This window comes from Nerophis ophidion, linkage group LG06 (assembly GCF_033978795.1).
Source record: "Nerophis ophidion isolate RoL-2023_Sa linkage group LG06, RoL_Noph_v1.0, whole genome shotgun sequence".
NCBI classification, from domain to species: Eukaryota; Metazoa; Chordata; class Actinopteri; order Syngnathiformes; family Syngnathidae; genus Nerophis; species Nerophis ophidion.
This window is the reverse complement of record NC_084616.1, coordinates 7,010,399-7,029,958: the sequence shown is the minus strand read 5'-3', so window position 1 is coordinate 7,029,958 and position 19,560 is coordinate 7,010,399. Positions and strand designations below refer to the sequence as shown.

At 41.8% G+C, this 19,560-nt stretch overlaps 3 protein-coding genes across 3 annotated transcripts; all 3 read right to left on the bottom strand.

The window, feature by feature from the left end:
- Positions 1-3,014: 3,014 nt before the first annotated feature.
- Positions 3,015-4,495, bottom strand: LOC133554125 (lithostathine-1-alpha-like). Its single transcript, XM_061902535.1, has 7 exons — positions 4,463-4,495; positions 4,314-4,376; positions 4,191-4,209; positions 4,022-4,107; positions 3,751-3,879; positions 3,374-3,479; positions 3,015-3,298 (listed from the first exon to the last, which is right to left on the bottom strand). Exons 2-7 carry the CDS (start codon positions 4,374-4,376, stop codon positions 3,219-3,221), a joined length of 483 nt encoding a protein of 160 aa, XP_061758519.1. The 5' UTR covers positions 4,463-4,495; the 3' UTR covers positions 3,015-3,218.
- Positions 4,496-9,036: 4,541 nt separating this feature from the next.
- Positions 9,037-10,521, bottom strand: LOC133553872 (lithostathine-1-alpha-like). The gene is made up of 7 exons (XM_061902212.1): positions 10,486-10,521; positions 10,337-10,399; positions 10,214-10,232; positions 10,045-10,130; positions 9,774-9,902; positions 9,397-9,502; positions 9,037-9,321 (listed from the first exon to the last, which is right to left on the bottom strand). The coding sequence occupies exons 2-7, from the start codon at positions 10,397-10,399 to the stop codon at positions 9,242-9,244; spliced, it is 483 nt and encodes a 160-aa protein (XP_061758196.1). The 5' UTR covers positions 10,486-10,521; the 3' UTR covers positions 9,037-9,241.
- Positions 10,522-15,059: 4,538 nt separating this feature from the next.
- On the bottom strand, positions 15,060-16,582 carry LOC133554123 (lithostathine-1-alpha-like). Its single transcript, XM_061902533.1, has 7 exons — positions 16,509-16,582; positions 16,360-16,422; positions 16,237-16,255; positions 16,068-16,153; positions 15,797-15,925; positions 15,420-15,525; positions 15,060-15,344 (listed from the first exon to the last, which is right to left on the bottom strand). The coding sequence occupies exons 2-7, from the start codon at positions 16,420-16,422 to the stop codon at positions 15,265-15,267; spliced, it is 483 nt and encodes a 160-aa protein (XP_061758517.1). The 5' UTR covers positions 16,509-16,582; the 3' UTR covers positions 15,060-15,264.
- Positions 16,583-19,560: the final 2,978 nt, after the last annotated feature.

Sequence of the window (19,560 nt, the reverse complement as noted above, 5' to 3'; positions counted from 1 at the left end):
ACGCGTGCTTGCTAGACCTGCTAACTAGCACGGGAATACTAGCGGGGGCCGTCTACAGAGCAGACGCCAGCGGTGTAATCGGAAACGCGGATGCTGAGCGGGGCTAAAAACAAAGCAGAAGGCTAATCCCCACAGAACACCACTTCCCTCCATCCTGAAGCCGGATTTAAATGGAAGATGCGAGACTACTGGTCTGGGTAAGGAGTCAGTTAAATTAGAACAAGTTTTTTCTGCTTTGAATGTTTCAGAGTTGGACATGTGTTTTACTGAGGTGGCTAACTATGATGCGTGCAGTTTATCAAAGCAACAAACAAACAATCGGAAAATTCCCGTCGTATCAATTCCTAGATATGGTCGTAATTATACTAAATGCACTGGGCATAATAAACACAACATTATTAATATTGCTACTACGGATAATTTGATCAAAATTCCCTAAAACAGCCCACTACCTATAATATAGGTTTTTTAAACATAAGATCATTGTCTCCCAAAACGTTGTTAGTTAATGATATCATCAGAGACAACAATCTTAACGTCATCGGTCTCAGCGAAACTTGGCTTAAACCAAACGACTTTTTTGCGCTAAACGAGGCATGTCCTCCTAACTTTACACATGCGCATATTGCCCGTCCTCTTAAAAGGGGACTCTCGCTGCTGTGTTGGATCCGCTAACTAGCACGGGAATACTTCGGCGGCTACATCCAGCGGCCTGTGAAGCAGGGGAGTATAGTAGCAGCGGGGGCCGTCTACGGAGCAGACGCCAGCGGTGTAATCGGAAACGCGGATGCCGAGCGGGGCTAAAAACAAAGCAGAAGGCTAATCCCCACAGAGCACCACTTCCCTCCATCCTGAAGCCGGATTTAAATGGAAGATGCGAGACTACTGGTCTGGGTAAGGAGTCAGTTAAATTAGAACAAGTTTTTTCTGCTTTGAGTGTTTCAGTGTTGGACATGTGTTTTACTGAGGTGGCTAACTATGATGCCTTCAGTTTATCAAAGCAACAAACAAACAATCGGAAAATTCCCGTCGTATCAATTCCTAGATATGGTCGTAATTATACTAAATGCACTGGGTATAATAAACACAACATTATTAATATTGCTACTACGGATAATTTGATCAAAAATTCCCTAAAACAGCCCACTACCTATAATATAGTTTTTTTAAACATAAGATCATTGTCTCCCAAAACGTTAGTTAATGATATCATCTGAGACAACAATCTTAACGTCATCGGTCTCAGCGAAACCTGGCTTAAACCAAACAACTTTTTTGCGCTAAACGAGGCATGTCCTCCTAACTTTACACATGCGCATATTGCCCGTCCTCTTAAAAGGGGACTCTCGCTGCTGTGTTGGATCCGCTAACTAGCACGGGAATACTTTGGCGGCTACATCCAGCGGCCTGTGAAGCAGGGGAGTATAGTAGCAGCGGGGGCCGTCTACGGAGCAGACGCCAGCGGTGTAATCGGAAACGCGGATGCCGAGCGGGGCTAAAAACAAAGCAGAAGGCTAATCCCCACAGAACACCACTTCCCTCCATCCTGAAGCTGGATTTAAATGGAAGATGCGAGACTACTGGTCTGGGTAAGGAGTCAGGTAAATTAGAACAAGTTTTTTCTGCTTTGAGTGTTTCAGTGTTGGACATGTGTTTTACTGAGGTGGCTAACTATGATGCGTGCAGTTTATCAAAGCAACAAACAAACAATCGGAAAATTCCCGTTGTATCAATTTCTAGATATGGTCGTAATTATACTAAATGTACTGGGTATAATAAACACAACATTATTAATATTGCTACTACGGATAATTTGATCAAAAATTCCCTAAAACAGCCCACTACCTATAATATAGGTTTTTTAAACATAAGATCATTGTCTCCCAAAACATTGTTAGTTAATGATATCATCAGAGACAACAATCTTAACGTCATCGGTCTCAGCGAAACCTGGCTTAAACCAAACGACTTTTTTGCGCTGAACGAGGCATGTCCTCCTAACTTTACACATGCGCATATTGCCCGTCCTCTTAAAAGGGGACTCTCGCTGCTGTGTTGGATCCGCTTTGGACTGGACTCTTACGACTGTGTTGGATCCATTATGGATTGAACTTTCACAGTAGACCCGCTCGACATCCATTGCTTTCCTCCTCTCCAAGGTTCTCATAGTCATCATTGTCACCGACGTCCCACTGGGTGTGAGTTTTCCTTGCCCTTATGTGGGCCTACCGAGGATGTCGTAGTGGTTTGTGCAGCCCTTTGAGACACTAGTGATTTAGGGCTATATAAGTAAACATTGATTGATTGATTGAAATGTAAAAGTATAGAAAAGTACAGAACGAACAAAGAACAAAAACAAAAGACGGAGCGAACTGCAGCAGCGGCCGTCTAGATCGACGCATGCGCACAATCAGTGACGTTGAAGAAAAAGGCGACCGTTGTCATGCGTTTTTGAAATTGATGCGCTGCGTATGCTTAAAATGATCAAAGTATGTAAATATCAAATCTCATTATAAATGCTCCTTGCCCACTGGGTGTAAGTTTTCCTTGCCCTTATGCGGGTTCTTCCGAGGATGTCGTAGTCGTAGTGGTTTGTACAGTCCTTTGAGACATTAGTGATTTAGGGCTATATAAATAAACATTGATTGATAAATATTGATTGATGTATCATCATGTATAAAATTTTTTATTGGAGGTGTTTGGGTGTTTTTAAGGGCTTTATAGGCAAAATAGGGCGGGTTGCCATTTTAAATTAATTGTAATTGTGAAAAATATAGACTATTTAAAAAAAAAAAGTTCTGTTCAACCACTAATGGTAATAAGGTAGCCAGTGGTGTTGTTATTGTTTTTGCTTTAAAAAACGTGACTGTGAAGAAGTATTTAAAAAAAACAAAAAAAAACGCTAAATTGCACAAAATTCCAATTGTTCTTCATGGACAAAGTTGTCATTTCATATAATGAAGCAATGCTCAAGTTCAGAATTGGTTGAGTGGAAAATAAGACACAAATACATATTTGCATGCAGATAGCTTCCTTTATTTAGTAGAAAGATGGTGTTTCAGTTTCAAATGTGTTGCACTAACATTCAACAACTGAACAGCGTAGGAGAAAAACATATTTGATAGTCAACCCAGAAACACAAAGTATTATATCTTCTGAGTACACTCGTTGTGATGAGTGAAAGACATTGTTATAGAAGATAAGATGATATGGTTTGATTAGAAAGTATGGTCACAGCACGCCTCTCTGATGCAAACGTATGGAAATAGGTCGGTACAGGACTCCCCTTCCCATGATTCTAGAAAAAAAAAAGTTTTCAGAGTGACATTACAGTTAATTGCAGCTAAATTAGATTCACTGATTATACTTATACCGGTGGTGGCGTCAGCATCAATAACCACACATCCATCCGTAGGAAGCATTGTTGGAAAGTCACTAAATCCGAAGGGTTTGCCATCAGTCCAAAGAAAGGTTCCCGTCTGGAAGTCAAAGTCACATTTGAATGAGTCACTCCTGAAGAGAACAACTGCATGCCATTTTATCTACTGCTCTTTTGTCACAATATTTTACATCTTGATTGTGTTACAAATATTATCAGCATGGTACAGTATCATTATGAAACCCTCAGCTCTACACCTCCTATTGTCACCTTTTTGCCCTGATTTAGTATGGAGGATACATTTATTTGATAGGTGCCAATAAATTATTCCACTGACTAGGAGACAACTTTGACATTGTTAAATGTTTCACCTCAATGGCATCACTGAGTCCAATCCAGGCTTCATCTGCACCCGCCTCATTGACCAGGTCTTGAACGACGGAATTTTTCACCGCACTGGTGATTGAGGCCAGATTCCCACCAAGAATGTTGCAGACACTCTAATGGTAGAAACAGAGTGAAAACGTAGATTAGATTCATTCCATCGTATAGTTGCAATATTTTGATAAATGAACAAACAGGTGGCTCAGCAGCCCCGGGTGTATAAATACTTTACGACTACATTGTGACATTGTTTCATACCTCTGCATCCAAAAAGGACCTTTCGTCATCTCTGAAGATGTAACAGTGACCATCCAACTGAGTCCATCCCTCGGGACAGCAAACTTCTGCAACACAATTGTTATTTTCGGACTGAATAACATCAAATAAGTCATTGTTAATTGAAAAAAAAGTGGTCACAGCTACCAACCTCTGCTAGGACGAGACCACTGTGTAGAAGGTAAGAACAGAGCATTTACAAACATGAAGACAGCAGACAATGCAAGAAAATAATACATGTTTATTGAAGTCAGCAGGTGAGATTGTGACTTACAGCTCCGGTCATCAGTCCACTGATCCCACAAAGGAGGAAAAACATGCGAGGAGAAAACGCCATCTGTGCAAGGATAGACAAACACTAATACATTGAACATGCCGTCAAATAGACTTCGAAAAGTCGCTTTTAAAGTTGTAGTGTGTTACCTTTGAAGTTTTCAGGGCTGTTGGATGCTGAACCTGGGACCACTAAGAGCCATCCTTTTATTTGCTAGCTTGACGCAGCCCTGGAATGATCTGTATGTTAATTATGGACAGGAGTCTGCAACAAGGAAATACCGAATAAAAGATAGTCACAAGTTGACGTAAATAATTGGTATAATTAACTTGAGCTCAGTTTCACACCCAAACAATGAAACAAAGACACCATTGTTTTACTCGTCAAAGTCTTTTTTTTTTTTTTGTATGTACAGGATGCTTCACCTTACGTGGAACATATAATGTGGGACTATCTTGGTTGGAACTTTGCTTCAACATTGCATGGAAGTCAGTCACAAAAAAATTATTCATTTTTTATCTTGTTAAGCAACGTCAGTTCAGATTCATCCGAGAGCCAGATGCAGTCATCAAAAGAGCCACATCTGGCTCTAGAGCCATAGGTTCCCTACCCCTGGTGTAGAAGAAAGAGCTTCTGCACTGTTGTTGCCCGTCTGAGCTCATCAGTAGCGTCCCCACACTTCTAAACTGCATGTTTAGAAGGGCACGACTTGATAAAAAGTAAATGTAGATTAAATAATATAACAATAATAATATAACAATAATAATATAACAAGATGGCGGCGCCCGGAAGGGCTGCGACCTCGAGGAGCTCCTGCTAAATATGGAACATTTGGCAGAAATACCGGACAATTCTACAAACTTTATGGCTGGCTCACATCGTGGTCACTCCGGGATCACGTACGACCGCCAGACACTTCTGGATGTGGACATATCGGTCCGTTTTGGACTGATGGACGCGTGTTTGCTAGACCTGCTAACTAGCACGGGAATACTTCGGCGGCTACATCCAGCGGCCTGTGAAGCAGGGGAGTATAGTAGCAGCGGGGGCCGTCTACGGAGCAGACGCCAGCGGTGTAATCGGAAACGCGGATGCTGAGCGGGGCTAAAAACAAAGCAGAAGGCTAATCCCCACAGAACACCACTTCCCTCCATCCTGAAGCCGGATTTAAATGGAAGATGCGAGACTACTGGTCTGGGTAAGGAGTCAGTTAAATTAGAACACGTTTTTTCTGCTTTGAATGTTTCAGAGTTGGACATGTGTTTTACTGAGGTGGCTAACTATGATGCGTGCAGTTTATCAAAGCAACAAACAAACAATCGGAAAATTCCCGTCGTATCAATTCCTAGATATGGTCGTAATTATACTAAATGCACTGGGCATAATAAACACAACATTATTAATATTGCTACTACGGATAATTTGATCAAAAACTCCCTAAAACAGCCCACTACCTATAATATAGTTTTTTTAAACATAAGATCATTGTCTCCCAATACGTTGTTAGTTAATGATATCATCAGAGACAACAATCTTAACGTCATCGGTCTCAGCGAAACCTGGCTTAAACCAAACGACTTTTTTGCGCTAAACGAGGCATGTCCTCCTAACTTTACACATGCGCATATTGCCCGTCCTCTTAAAAGGGGACTCTCGCTGCTGTGTTGGATCCGCTAACTAGCACGGGAATACTTCGGCGGCTACATCCAACGGCCTGTGAAGCAGGGGAGTATAGTAGCAGCGGGGGCGGTCTACAGAGCAGACGCCAGCGGTGTAATCGGAAACGCGGATGCCGAGTGGGGCTAAAAACAAAGCAGAAGGCTAATCCCCACAGAACACCACTTCCCTCCATCCTGAAGCCGGATTTAAATGGAAGATGCGAGACTACTGGTCTGGGTAAGGAGTCAGTTAAATTAGAACAAGTTTTTTCTGCTTTTGAGTGTTTCAGAGTTGGACATGTGTTTTACTGAGGTGGCTAACTATGATGCGTGCAGTTTATCAAAGCAACAAACAAACAATCGGAAAATTCCCGTCGTATCAATTCCTAGATATGGTCGTAATTATACTAAATGCACTGGGCATAATAAACACAACATTATTAATATTGCCACTACGGATAATTTGATCAAAAATTCCCCAAAACAGCCCACTACCTATAATATAGGTTTTTTAAACATAAGATCATTGTCTCCCAAAACGTTGTTAGTTAATGATATCATCAGAGACAACAATCTTAACGTCATCGGTCTCAGCGAAACCTGGCTTAAACCAAACAACTTTTTTGCGCTAAACGAGGCATGTCCTCCTAACTTTACACATGCGCATATTGCCCGTCCTCTTAAAAGGGGACTCTCGCTGCTGTGTTGGATCCGCTAACTAGCACGGGAATACTTCGGCGGCTACATCCAGCGGCCTGTGAAGCAGGGGAGTATAGTAGCAGCGGGGGCCGTCTACGGAGGAGACGCCAGCGGTGTAATCGGAAACGCGGATGCCGAGCGGGGCTAAAAACAAAGCAGAAGGCTAATCCCCACAGAGCACCACTTCCCTCCATCCTGAAGCCGGATTTAAATGGAAGATGCGAGACTACTGGTCTGGGTAAGGAGTCAGTTAAATTAGAACAAGTTTTTTCTGCTTTGAGTGTTTCAGAGTTGGACATGTGTTTTACTGAGGTGGCTAACTATGATGCGTGCAGTTCATCAAAGCAACAAACAAACAATCGGAAAATTCCCGTCGTATCAATTCCTAGATATGGTCGTAATTATACTAAATGCACTGGGTATAATAAACACAAATTTATTAATATTGCTACTACGGGTAATTTGATCAAAAATTCCCTAAAACAGCCCACTACCTATAATATAGGTTTTTTAAACATAAGATCATTGTCTCCCAAAACGTTGTTAGTTAATGATATCATCTGAGACAACAATCTTAACTTCATCGGTCTCAGCGAAACCTGGCTTAAACCAAAATACTTTTTTGCGCTAAACGAGGCATGTCCTCCTAACTTTACACATGCGCATATTGCCCGTCCTCTTAAAAGGGGACTCTCGCTGCTGTGTTGGATCCGCTAACTAGCACGGGAATACTTCGGCGGCTACATCCAGCGGCCTGTAAAGCAGGGGAGTATAGTAGCAGCGGGGGCCGTCTACGGAGCAGACGCCAGCGGTGTAATCGGAAACGCGGATGCCGAGCGGGGCTAAAAACAAAGCAGAAGGCTAATCCCCAAAGAGCACCACTTCCCTCCATCCTGAAGCCGGATTTAAATGGAAGATGCGAGACTACTGGTCTGGGTAAGGAGTCAGTTAAATTAGAACACGTTTTTTCTGCTTTGAGTGTTTCAGAGTTGGACATGTGTTTTACTGAGGTGGCTAACTATGATGCGCGCAGTTTATCAAAGCAACAAACAAACAATCGGAAAATTCCCGTCGTATCAATTCCTAGATATGGTCGTAATTATACTAAATGCACTGGGTATAATAAACACAACATTATTAATGTTGCTAATACGGATAATTTGATCAAAAATTCCCTAAAACAGCCCACTACCTATAATATAGTTTTTTTAAACATAAGATCATTGTCTCCCAATACGTTGTTAGTTAATGATATCATCAGAGACAACAATCTTAACGTCATCGGTCTCAGCGAAACCTGGCTTAAACCAAACGACTTTTTTGCGCTAAACGAGGCATGTCCTCCTAACTTTACACATGCGCATATTGCCCGTCCTCTTAAAAGGGGACTCTCGCTGCTGTGTTGGATCCGCTTTGGACTGGACTCTTACGACTGTGTTGGATCCATTATGGATTGAACTTTCACAGTAGACCCGCTCGACATCCATTGCTTTCCTCCTCTCCAAGGTTGTCATAGTCATCATTGTCACCGACGTCCCACTGGGTGTGAGTTTTCCTTGCCCTTATGTGGGCCTACCGAGGATGTCGTAGTGGTTTGTGCAGTCCTTTGAGACACTAGTGATTTAGGGCTATATAAGTAAACATTGATTGATTGATTGAAATGTAAAAGTATAGAAAAGTACAGAACGCACAAAGAACAAAAAAAAAAGACAAAGACGGAGCGAACTGCAGCAGCGGCCGTCTAGATCAACGCATGCGCACAATCAGTGATGTTGAAGAAAAAGGCGACCGTTGTCATGTGTTTTTGAAATTGATGCGCTGCGTATGCTTAAAATGATCTAAGTATGTAAATATCAAATCTCATTATAAATGTTCCTTGCCCACTGGGTGTAAGTTTTCCTTGCCCTTATGCGGGTTCTTCCGAGGATGTCGTAGTCATAGTGGTTTGTACAGTCCTTTGAGACATTAGTGATTTAGGGCTATATAAATAAACATTGATTGATAAATATTGATTGATGTATCATCATGTATAAAAATTTTTATTGGAGGTGTTTGGGTGTTTTTAAGGGCTTTATAGGCAAAATAGGGCGGGTTGCCATTTTAAATTAATTGTAACTGTGAAAAATATAGACTATTTCCCCTAAAATTTGTTCTGTTCAACCACTAATGGTAATAAGGTAGCCAGTGGTGTTATTATTGTTTTTGCTTTAAAAAACGTGACTGTGAAGAAGTATTTAAAGAAACAAAAAAAACGCTAAATTGCACAAAATTCCAATTGTTCTTCACGGACAAAGTTGTCATTTCATATAATGAAGCAATGCTCAAGTTCAGAATTGGTTGAGTGGAAAATAAGACACAAATACATATTTACATGCAGATAGCTTCCTTTATTTAGTAGAAAGAAGGTGTTTCAGTTTCAAATGTGTTGCACTAACATTCAACAACTGAACAGCGTAGGAGAAAAAACATATTTGATAGTCAACCCAGAAACACAAAGTATTATATCTTCTGAGTACACTCGCTGTGATGAGTGAAAGACATTGTTATAGAAGATAAGATGATATGGTTTGATTAGAAAGTGTGGTCACAGCACGCCTCTCTGATGCAAACGTATGGAAATAGGTCGGTACAGGACTCCCCTTCCCATGATTCTAGAAAAAAAAAAGTTTTCAGAGTGACATTACAGTTAATTGCAACTAAATTAGATTCACTGATTATACTTATACCGGTGGTGGCGTCAGCATCAATAACCACACATCCATCCGTAGGAAGCGTTGTTGGAAAGTCACTAAATCCGAAGGGTTTGCCATCAGTCCAAAGAAAGGTTCCCGTCTGGAAGTCAAAGTCACATTTGAATGAGTCACTCCTGAAGAGAACAACTGCATGCCATTTTATCTACTGCTCTTTTGTCACAATATTTTACATCTTGATTGTGTTACAAATATTATCAGCATGGTACAGTATCATTATGAAACCCTCAGCTCTACACCTCCTATTGTCACCTTTTTGCCCTGATTTAGTATGGAGGATACATTTATTTGATAGGTGCCAATAAATTATTCCACTGACTAGGAGACAACTTTGACATTGTTAAATGTTTCACCTCAATGGCATCACTGAGTCCAATCCAGGCTTCATCTGCACCCGCCTCATTGACCAGGTCTTGAACGACGGAATTTTTCACCGCACTGGTGATTGAGGCCAGATTCCCACCAAGAATGTTGCAGACACTCTAATGGTAGAAACAGAGTGAAAACGTAGATTAGATTCATTCCATCGTATAGTTGCAATATTTTGATAAATGAACAAACAGGTGGCTCAGCAGCCCCGGGTGTATAAATACTTTACGACTACATTGTGACATTGTTTCATACCTCTGCATCCAAAAAGGACCTTTCGTCATCTCTGAAGATGTAACAGTGACCATCCAACTGAGTCCATCCCTCGGGACAGCAAACTTCTGCAACACAATTGTTATTTTCGGACTGAATAACATCAAATAAGTCATTGTTAATTGAAAAAAAAGTGGTCACAGCTACCAACCTCTGCTAGGACGAGACCACTGTGTAGAAGGTAAGAACAGAGCATTTACAAACATGAAGACAGCAGACAATGCAAGAAAATAATACATGTTTATTGAAGTCAGCAGGTGAGATTGTGACTTACAGCTCCGGTCATCAGTCCACTGATCCCACAAAGGAGGAAAAACATGCGAGGAGAAAACGCCATCTGTGCAAGGATAGACAAACACTAATACATTGAACATGCCGTCAAATAGACTTCGAAAAGTCGCTTTTAAAGTTGTAGTGTGTTACCTTTGAAGTTTTCAGGGCTGTTGGATGCTGAACCTGGGACCACTAAGAGCCATCCTTTTATTTGCTAGCTTGACGCAGCCCTGGAATGATCTGTATGTTAATTATGGACAGGAGTCTGCAACAAGGAAATACCGAATAAAAGATAGTCACAAGTTGACGTAAATAATTGGTATAATTAACTTGAGCTCAGTTTCACACCCAAACAATGAAACAAAGACACCATTGTTTTACTCGTCAAAGTCTTTTTTTTTTTTTTGTATGTACAGGATGCTTCACCTTACGTGGAACATATAATGTGGGACTATCTTGGTTGGAACTTTGCTTCAACATTGCATGGAAGTCAGTCACAAAAAAATTATTCATTTTTTATCTTGTTAAGCAACGTCAGTTCAGATTCATCCGAGAGCCAGATGCAGTCATCAAAAGAGCCACATCTGGCTCTAGAGCCATAGGTTCCCTACCCCTGGTGTAGAAGAAAGAGCTTCTGCACTGTTGTTGCCCGTCTGAGCTCATCAGTAGCGTCCCCACACTTCTAAACTGCATGTTTAGAAGGGCACGACTTGATAAAAAGTAAATGTAGATTAAATAATATAACAATAATAATATAACAATAATAATATAACAAGATGGCGGCGCCCGGAAGGGCTGCGACCTCGAGGAGCTCCTGCTAAATATGGAACATTTGGCAGAAATACCGGACAATTCTACAAACTTTATGGCTGGCTCACATCGTGGTCACTCCGGGATCACGTACGACCGCCAGACACTTCTGGATGTGGACATATCGGTCCGTTTTGGACTGATGGACGCGTGTTTGCTAGACCTGCTAACTAGCACGGGAATACTTCGGCGGCTACATCCAGCGGCCTGTGAAGCAGGGGAGTATAGTAGCAGCGGGGGCCGTCTACGGAGCAGACGCCAGCGGTGTAATCGGAAACGCGGATGCTGAGCGGGGCTAAAAACAAAGCAGAAGGCTAATCCCCACAGAACACCACTTCCCTCCATCCTGAAGCCGGATTTAAATGGAAGATGCGAGACTACTGGTCTGGGTAAGGAGTCAGTTAAATTAGAACACGTTTTTTCTGCTTTGAATGTTTCAGAGTTGGACATGTGTTTTACTGAGGTGGCTAACTATGATGCGTGCAGTTTATCAAAGCAACAAACAAACAATCGGAAAATTCCCGTCGTATCAATTCCTAGATATGGTCGTAATTATACTAAATGCACTGGGCATAATAAACACAACATTATTAATATTGCTACTACGGATAATTTGATCAAAAACTCCCTAAAACAGCCCACTACCTATAATATAGTTTTTTTAAACATAAGATCATTGTCTCCCAATACGTTGTTAGTTAATGATATCATCAGAGACAACAATCTTAACGTCATCGGTCTCAGCGAAACCTGGCTTAAACCAAACGACTTTTTTGCGCTAAACGAGGCATGTCCTCCTAACTTTACACATGCGCATATTGCCCGTCCTCTTAAAAGGGGACTCTCGCTGCTGTGTTGGATCCGCTAACTAGCACGGGAATACTTCGGCGGCTACATCCAACGGCCTGTGAAGCAGGGGAGTATAGTAGCAGCGGGGGCGGTCTACAGAGCAGACGCCAGCGGTGTAATCGGAAACGCGGATGCCGAGTGGGGCTAAAAACAAAGCAGAAGGCTAATCCCCACAGAACACCACTTCCCTCCATCCTGAAGCCGGATTTAAATGGAAGATGCGAGACTACTGGTCTGGGTAAGGAGTCAGTTAAATTAGAACAAGTTTTTTCTGCTTTTGAGTGTTTCAGAGTTGGACATGTGTTTTACTGAGGTGGCTAACTATGATGCGTGCAGTTTATCAAAGCAACAAACAAACAATCGGAAAATTCCCGTCGTATCAATTCCTAGATATGGTCGTAATTATACTAAATGCACTGGGCATAATAAACACAACATTATTAATATTGCCACTACGGATAATTTGATCAAAAATTCCCCAAAACAGCCCACTACCTATAATATAGGTTTTTTAAACATAAGATCATTGTCTCCCAAAACGTTGTTAGTTAATGATATCATCAGAGACAACAATCTTAACGTCATCGGTCTCAGCGAAACCTGGCTTAAACCAAACAACTTTTTTGCGCTAAACGAGGCATGTCCTCCTAACTTTACACATGCGCATATTGCCCGTCCTCTTAAAAGGGGACTCTCGCTGCTGTGTTGGATCCGCTAACTAGCACGGGAATACTTCGGCGGCTACATCCAGCGGCCTGTGAAGCAGGGGAGTATAGTAGCAGCGGGGGCCGTCTACGGAGGAGACGCCAGCGGTGTAATCGGAAACGCGGATGCCGAGCGGGGCTAAAAACAAAGCAGAAGGCTAATCCCCACAGAGCACCACTTCCCTCCATCCTGAAGCCGGATTTAAATGGAAGATGCGAGACTACTGGTCTGGGTAAGGAGTCAGTTAAATTAGAACAAGTTTTTTCTGCTTTGAGTGTTTCAGAGTTGGACATGTGTTTTACTGAGGTGGCTAACTATGATGCGTGCAGTTCATCAAAGCAACAAACAAACAATCGGAAAATTCCCGTCGTATCAATTCCTAGATATGGTCGTAATTATACTAAATGCACTGGGTATAATAAACACAAATTTATTAATATTGCTACTACGGGTAATTTGATCAAAAATTCCCTAAAACAGCCCACTACCTATAATATAGGTTTTTTAAACATAAGATCATTGTCTCCCAAAACGTTGTTAGTTAATGATATCATCTGAGACAACAATCTTAACTTCATCGGTCTCAGCGAAACCTGGCTTAAACCAAAATACTTTTTTGCGCTAAACGAGGCATGTCCTCCTAACTTTACACATGCGCATATTGCCCGTCCTCTTAAAAGGGGACTCTCGCTGCTGTGTTGGATCCGCTAACTAGCACGGGAATACTTCGGCGGCTACATCCAGCGGCCTGTAAAGCAGGGGAGTATAGTAGCAGCGGGGGCCGTCTACGGAGCAGACGCCAGCGGTGTAATCGGAAACGCGGATGCCGAGCGGGGCTAAAAACAAAGCAGAAGGCTAATCCCCAAAGAGCACCACTTCCCTCCATCCTGAAGCCGGATTTAAATGGAAGATGCGAGACTACTGGTCTGGGTAAGGAGTCAGTTAAATTAGAACACGTTTTTTCTGCTTTGAGTGTTTCAGAGTTGGACATGTGTTTTACTGAGGTGGCTAACTATGATGCGCGCAGTTTATCAAAGCAACAAACAAACAATCGGAAAATTCCCGTCGTATCAATTCCTAGATATGGTCGTAATTATACTAAATGCACTGGGTATAATAAACACAACATTATTAATGTTGCTAATACGGATAATTTGATCAAAAATTCCCTAAAACAGCCCACTACCTATAATATAGTTTTTTTAAACATAAGATCATTGTCTCCCAATACGTTGTTAGTTAATGATATCATCAGAGACAACAATCTTAACGTCATCGGTCTCAGCGAAACCTGGCTTAAACCAAACGACTTTTTTGCGCTAAACGAGGCATGTCCTCCTAACTTTACACATGCGCATATTGCCCGTCCTCTTAAAAGGGGACTCTCGCTGCTGTGTTGGATCCGCTTTGGACTGGACTCTTACGACTGTGTTGGATCCATTATGGATTGAACTTTCACAGTAGACCCGCTCGACATCCATTGCTTTCCTCCTCTCCAAGGTTGTCATAGTCATCATTGTCACCGACGTCCCACTGGGTGTGAGTTTTCCTTGCCCTTATGTGGGCCTACCGAGGATGTCGTAGTGGTTTGTGCAGTCCTTTGAGACACTAGTGATTTAGGGCTATATAAGTAAACATTGATTGATTGATTGAAATGTAAAAGTATAGAAAAGTACAGAACGCACAAAGAACAAAAAAAAAAGACAAAGACGGAGCGAACTGCAGCAGCGGCCGTCTAGATCAACGCATGCGCACAATCAGTGATGTTGAAGAAAAAGGCGACCGTTGTCATGTGTTTTTGAAATTGATGCGCTGCGTATGCTTAAAATGATCTAAGTATGTAAATATCAAATCTCATTATAAATGTTCCTTGCCCACTGGGTGTAAGTTTTCCTTGCCCTTATGCGGGTTCTTCCGAGGATGTCGTAGTCATAGTGGTTTGTACAGTCCTTTGAGACATTAGTGATTTAGGGCTATATAAATAAACATTGATTGATAAATATTGATTGATGTATCATCATGTATAAAAATTTTTATTGGAGGTGTTTGGGTGTTTTTAAGGGCTTTATAGGCAAAATAGGGCGGGTTGCCATTTTAAATTAATTGTAACTGTGAAAAATATAGACTATTTCCCCTAAAATTTGTTCTGTTCAACCACTAATGGTAATAAGGTAGCCAGTGGTGTTATTATTGTTTTTGCTTTAAAAAACGTGACTGTGAAGAAGTATTTAAAGAAACAAAAAAAACGCTAAATTGCACAAAATTCCAATTGTTCTTCACGGACAAAGTTGTCATTTCATATAATGAAGCAATGCTCAAGTTCAGAATTGGTTGAGTGGAAAATAAGACACAAATACATATTTACATGCAGATAGCTTCCTTTATTTAGTAGAAAGAAGGTGTTTCAGTTTCAAATGTGTTGCACTAACATTCAACAACTGAACAGCGTAGGAGAAAAAACATATTTGATAGTCAACCCAGAAACACAAAGTATTATATCTTCTGAGTACACTCGCTGTGATGAGTGAAAGACATTGTTATAGAAGATAAGATGATATGGTTTGATTAGAAAGTGTGGTCACAGCACGCCTCTCTGATGCAAACGTATGGAAATAGGTCGGTACAGGACTCCCCTTCCCATGATTCTAGAAAAAAAAAAGTTTTCAGAGTGACATTACAGTTAATTGCAACTAAATTAGATTCACTGATTATACTTATACCGGTGGTGGCGTCAGCATCAATAACCACACATCCATCCGTAGGAAGCGTTGTTGGAAAGTCACTAAATCCGAAGGGTTTGCCATCAGTCCAAAGAAAGGTTCCCGTCTGGAAGTCAAAGTCACATTTGAATGAGTCACTCCTGAAGAGAACAACTGCATGCCATTTTATCTACTGCTCTTTTGTCACAATATTTTACATCTTGATTGTGTTACAAATATGATCAGCATGGTACAGTATCATTATGAAACCCTCAGCTCTACACCTCCTATTGTCACCTTTTTGCCCTGATTTAGTATGGAGGATACATTTATTTGATAGGTGCCAATAAATTATTCCACTGACTAGGAAACAACTTTGATATTGTTAAATGTTTCACCTCAATGGCATCACTGAGTCCAATCCAGGCTTCATCTACACCCGCCTCATTGACCAGGTCTTGAACGACGGAATTTTTCACCGCACTGGTGATTGAGGCCAGATTCCCACCAAGAATGTTGCAGACACTCTAATGGTAGAAACAGAGTGAAAAAGTAGATTAGATTCATTCCATCGTATAGTTGGAATATTTTGATAAATGAACAAACAGGTGGCTCAGCAGCCCCTGGTGTATAAATACTTTACGACTACATTGTGACATTCTTTCATACCTCTGCATCCAAAAAGGACCTTTCGTCATCTCTGAAGATGTAACAGTGACCATCCAACTGAGTCCATCCCTCGGGACAGCAAACTTCTGCAACACAATTGTTATTTTCGGAATGAATAACATCAAATAAATCATTGTTAATTGAAAAAAAAGTGGTCACAGCTACCAACCTCTGCTAGGACGAGACCACTGTGTAGAAGGTAAGAACAGAGCATTTACAAACATGAAGACAGCAGACAATGCAAGAAAATAATACATGTTTATTGAAGTCAGCAGGTGAGATTGTGACTTACAGCTCCGGTCATCAGTCCACTGATCCCACAAAGGAGGAAAAACATGCGAGGAGAAAACGCCATCTGTGCAAGGATAGACAAACACTATTATATTGAACATGCCGTCAAATAGACTTCGAAAAGTCGCTTTTAAAGTTGCAGTGTGTTACCTTTGAAGTTTTCAGGGCTGTTGGATGCTGAACCTGGGACAACTAAGAGCCATCCTTTTATTTGCTAGCTTGACGCAGCCCTGGAATGATCTGTATGTTAATTATGGACAGGAGTCTGCAACAAGGAAATACTGAATAAAAGATAGTCACAAGATGACGTAAATAATTGGTATAATTAACTTGAGCTCAGTTTCACACCCAAACAATGAAACAAAGACACCATTGTTTTACTCGTCAAAGTCTTTTTTTTTTTGTATGTACAGGATGCTTCACCTTACGTGGAACATACAATGTGGGACTATCTTCGTTGGACATGCCCCTAAAGCTGACCAACACGTAGTCAGTTGGAAGCGTGTCTTAATGAAATTAAACAATGGATGTCCGCTAACTTTTTGCAACTTAATGCCAAAAAAACGGAAATGCTGATTATCGGTCCTGCTAGATACCGACCTCTATTTAATAATACAACTTTAACATTTGACAACCAAATAATAAAACAAGGTGACTCGGTAAAAAATCTGGGTATTATCTTCGACCCAACTCTCTCCTTTGAGTCACACATTAAAAGCGTTACTAAAACGGCCTTCTTTCATCTCCGTAATATCGCTAAAATTCGCTCCATTTTGTCCACTAAGGACGCCGAGATCATTATCCATGCGTTTGTTACGTCTCGTCTCGATTACTGTAACGTATTATTTTCGGGTCTCCCCATGTCTAGCATTAAAAGATTACAGTTGGTACAAAATGCGGCTGCTAGACTTTTGACAAGAACAAGAAAGTTTGATCATATTACGCCTGTACTGGCTCACCTGCACTGGCTTCCTGTGCACTTAAGATGTGACTTTAAGGTTTTACTACTTACGTATAAAATACTACACGGTCTAGCTCCATCTTATCTTGCCGATTGTATTGTACCGTATGTCCCGGCAAGAAATCTGCGTTCAAAAGACTCCGGCTTATTAGTGATTCCTAGAGCCCAAAAAAAGTCTGCGGGCTATAGAGCGTTTTCCGTTCGGGCTCCAGTACTCTGGAATGCCCTCCCTGTAACAGTTGGAGATGCTACCTCAGTAGAAGCATTTAAGTCTCACCTTAAAACTCATCTGTATACTCCAGCCTTTAAATAGACCTCCTTTTTAGACCAGTTGATCTGCCGCTTCTTTTCTTTCTCCTATGTCCCCCCCTCCCTTGTGGAGGGGGTCCGGTCCGATGACCATGGATGAAGTACTGGCTGTCCAGAGTCGAGACCCAGGATGGACCGCTCGTCAGGACCCAGGATGGACCGCTCGCCTGTATCGGTTGGGGACATCTCTATGCTGCTGATCCGCTTGAGATGGTTTCCTGTGGACGGGATTCTCGCTGCTGTCTTGGATCCGCTTGAACTGAACTCTCGCGGCTGTGTTGGAGCCACTATAGATTGAACTTTCACAGTATCATGTTAGACCCGCTCGACATCCATTGCTTTCGGTCCCCTAGAGAGGGGGGGTTGCCCACATCTGAGGTCCTCTCCAAGGTTTCTCATAGTCAGCATTGTCACTGGCGTCCCACTGGATGTGAATTCTCTCTGCCCACTGGGTGTGAGTTTTCCTTGCCCTTTTGTGGGTTCTTCCGAGGATGTTGTAGTCGTAATGATTTGTGCAGTCCTTTGAGACATTTGTGATTTGGGGCTATATAAATAAACATTGATTGATTGATTGAACTTTGCTTCAACATTGCATGGAAGTCAGTCACAGTCGTTCTCAGGATTGGCAGACCGGGGTGATGGTCTCCCTGTTCGTGAAGGTTGAAGGGTTTCTGTGCACACATTATGCACAGGCAGTGATCACATCACACAGCAGTGGTAGTTAGAGCCATGTGCATCAAAACAAACCTCCATTGAACTTTAGATAAAACTGAGCTAACACCAATGTCCCCGAAGCCCACCCGTGTCCAATAACTTATGTCCTGAGTTTGTAGCAATAAAACAATCTACTGATATGTGCCAATGTGGAATAGTCTTACTACCAAATTCCTTGACCCAGACACATGCAATGAAGGTTTAGACTTTGTGCTTTTCCAAGTTTTGTTTTGTTGTGTAGAATGGCGTCTGGGGCACAATAGTTGGATATGTCTGGGAACGTATAATCCTTGATATCACTTGACAAATATTTTTTAGATAAACTGTAGAGATCTATTTCATGCACAGTTTTATTTTTTGCCCGTATCTGTTTGAAACAAATATATACTCATTTAGTTCGCGAGCTGCTGGCTGTAAAACCACCATCTTGTCTTGGTTGACAATATTTCTTATTTATAAAAAAAACAAGCCCCCCTCCTTTCCGCTTGCCGTTGGTCGGGTCCCGGTCAGCGCGCACCATTTCAAAGCCGTTTATAGAGACGTTACTATCCCGAACATGGCCGTGCAGTAAAACACATTAGGCTACACTCACGATATTCTTTCTGACTACCGGCAAGCACCGACAACTCATCCATTTTGTTTGCCAGAGAGCGCACGTTACGCATGACGATGGAAGGAATATATGCTTTATATCTCCTTCGCTCCCTCCTCGCTTCAGCCCTCTTCTGTCTCGAGCGTCTCCCTTTCCCTCGACAGTCACAAGAACCTCCATAAGTCCTTTTTAGCTCCTCTGGGATCTGGTTAGTTAGCTGGATGCTAATAACTGGTGCTGCTAACAACATTTTTCCTTGGTGTAGATCAGGGGTCGGGAACCTTTTTGTCTGAGAGAGCCAAGAAGCCAAATATTTTAAAATGTATTTCCCTAAGAGCCATATAATATTTTTTTGAACACTGAACACAACTAAACGCGTGCATTTTTAAGTAAGACCAACATTTCCAGAGTATAATAGGTATCTTATTCTTTGTATTAACATTGTTATTCTGAAGTTAACTGTGGAGGGGGCGTGGCCTGCGGGCCTGCAGCAAAGCGGGATGTTGCCAGGACCGGCCTCGAAATCAGCGACAGGTGCGTAGACGGCCCACCTGGGCCTTTTTATCTAATCAATTGTCGCTCTGTTATAAGCAGCAGCCAGGAGAAGGGACAGGATTGAGGCTGGA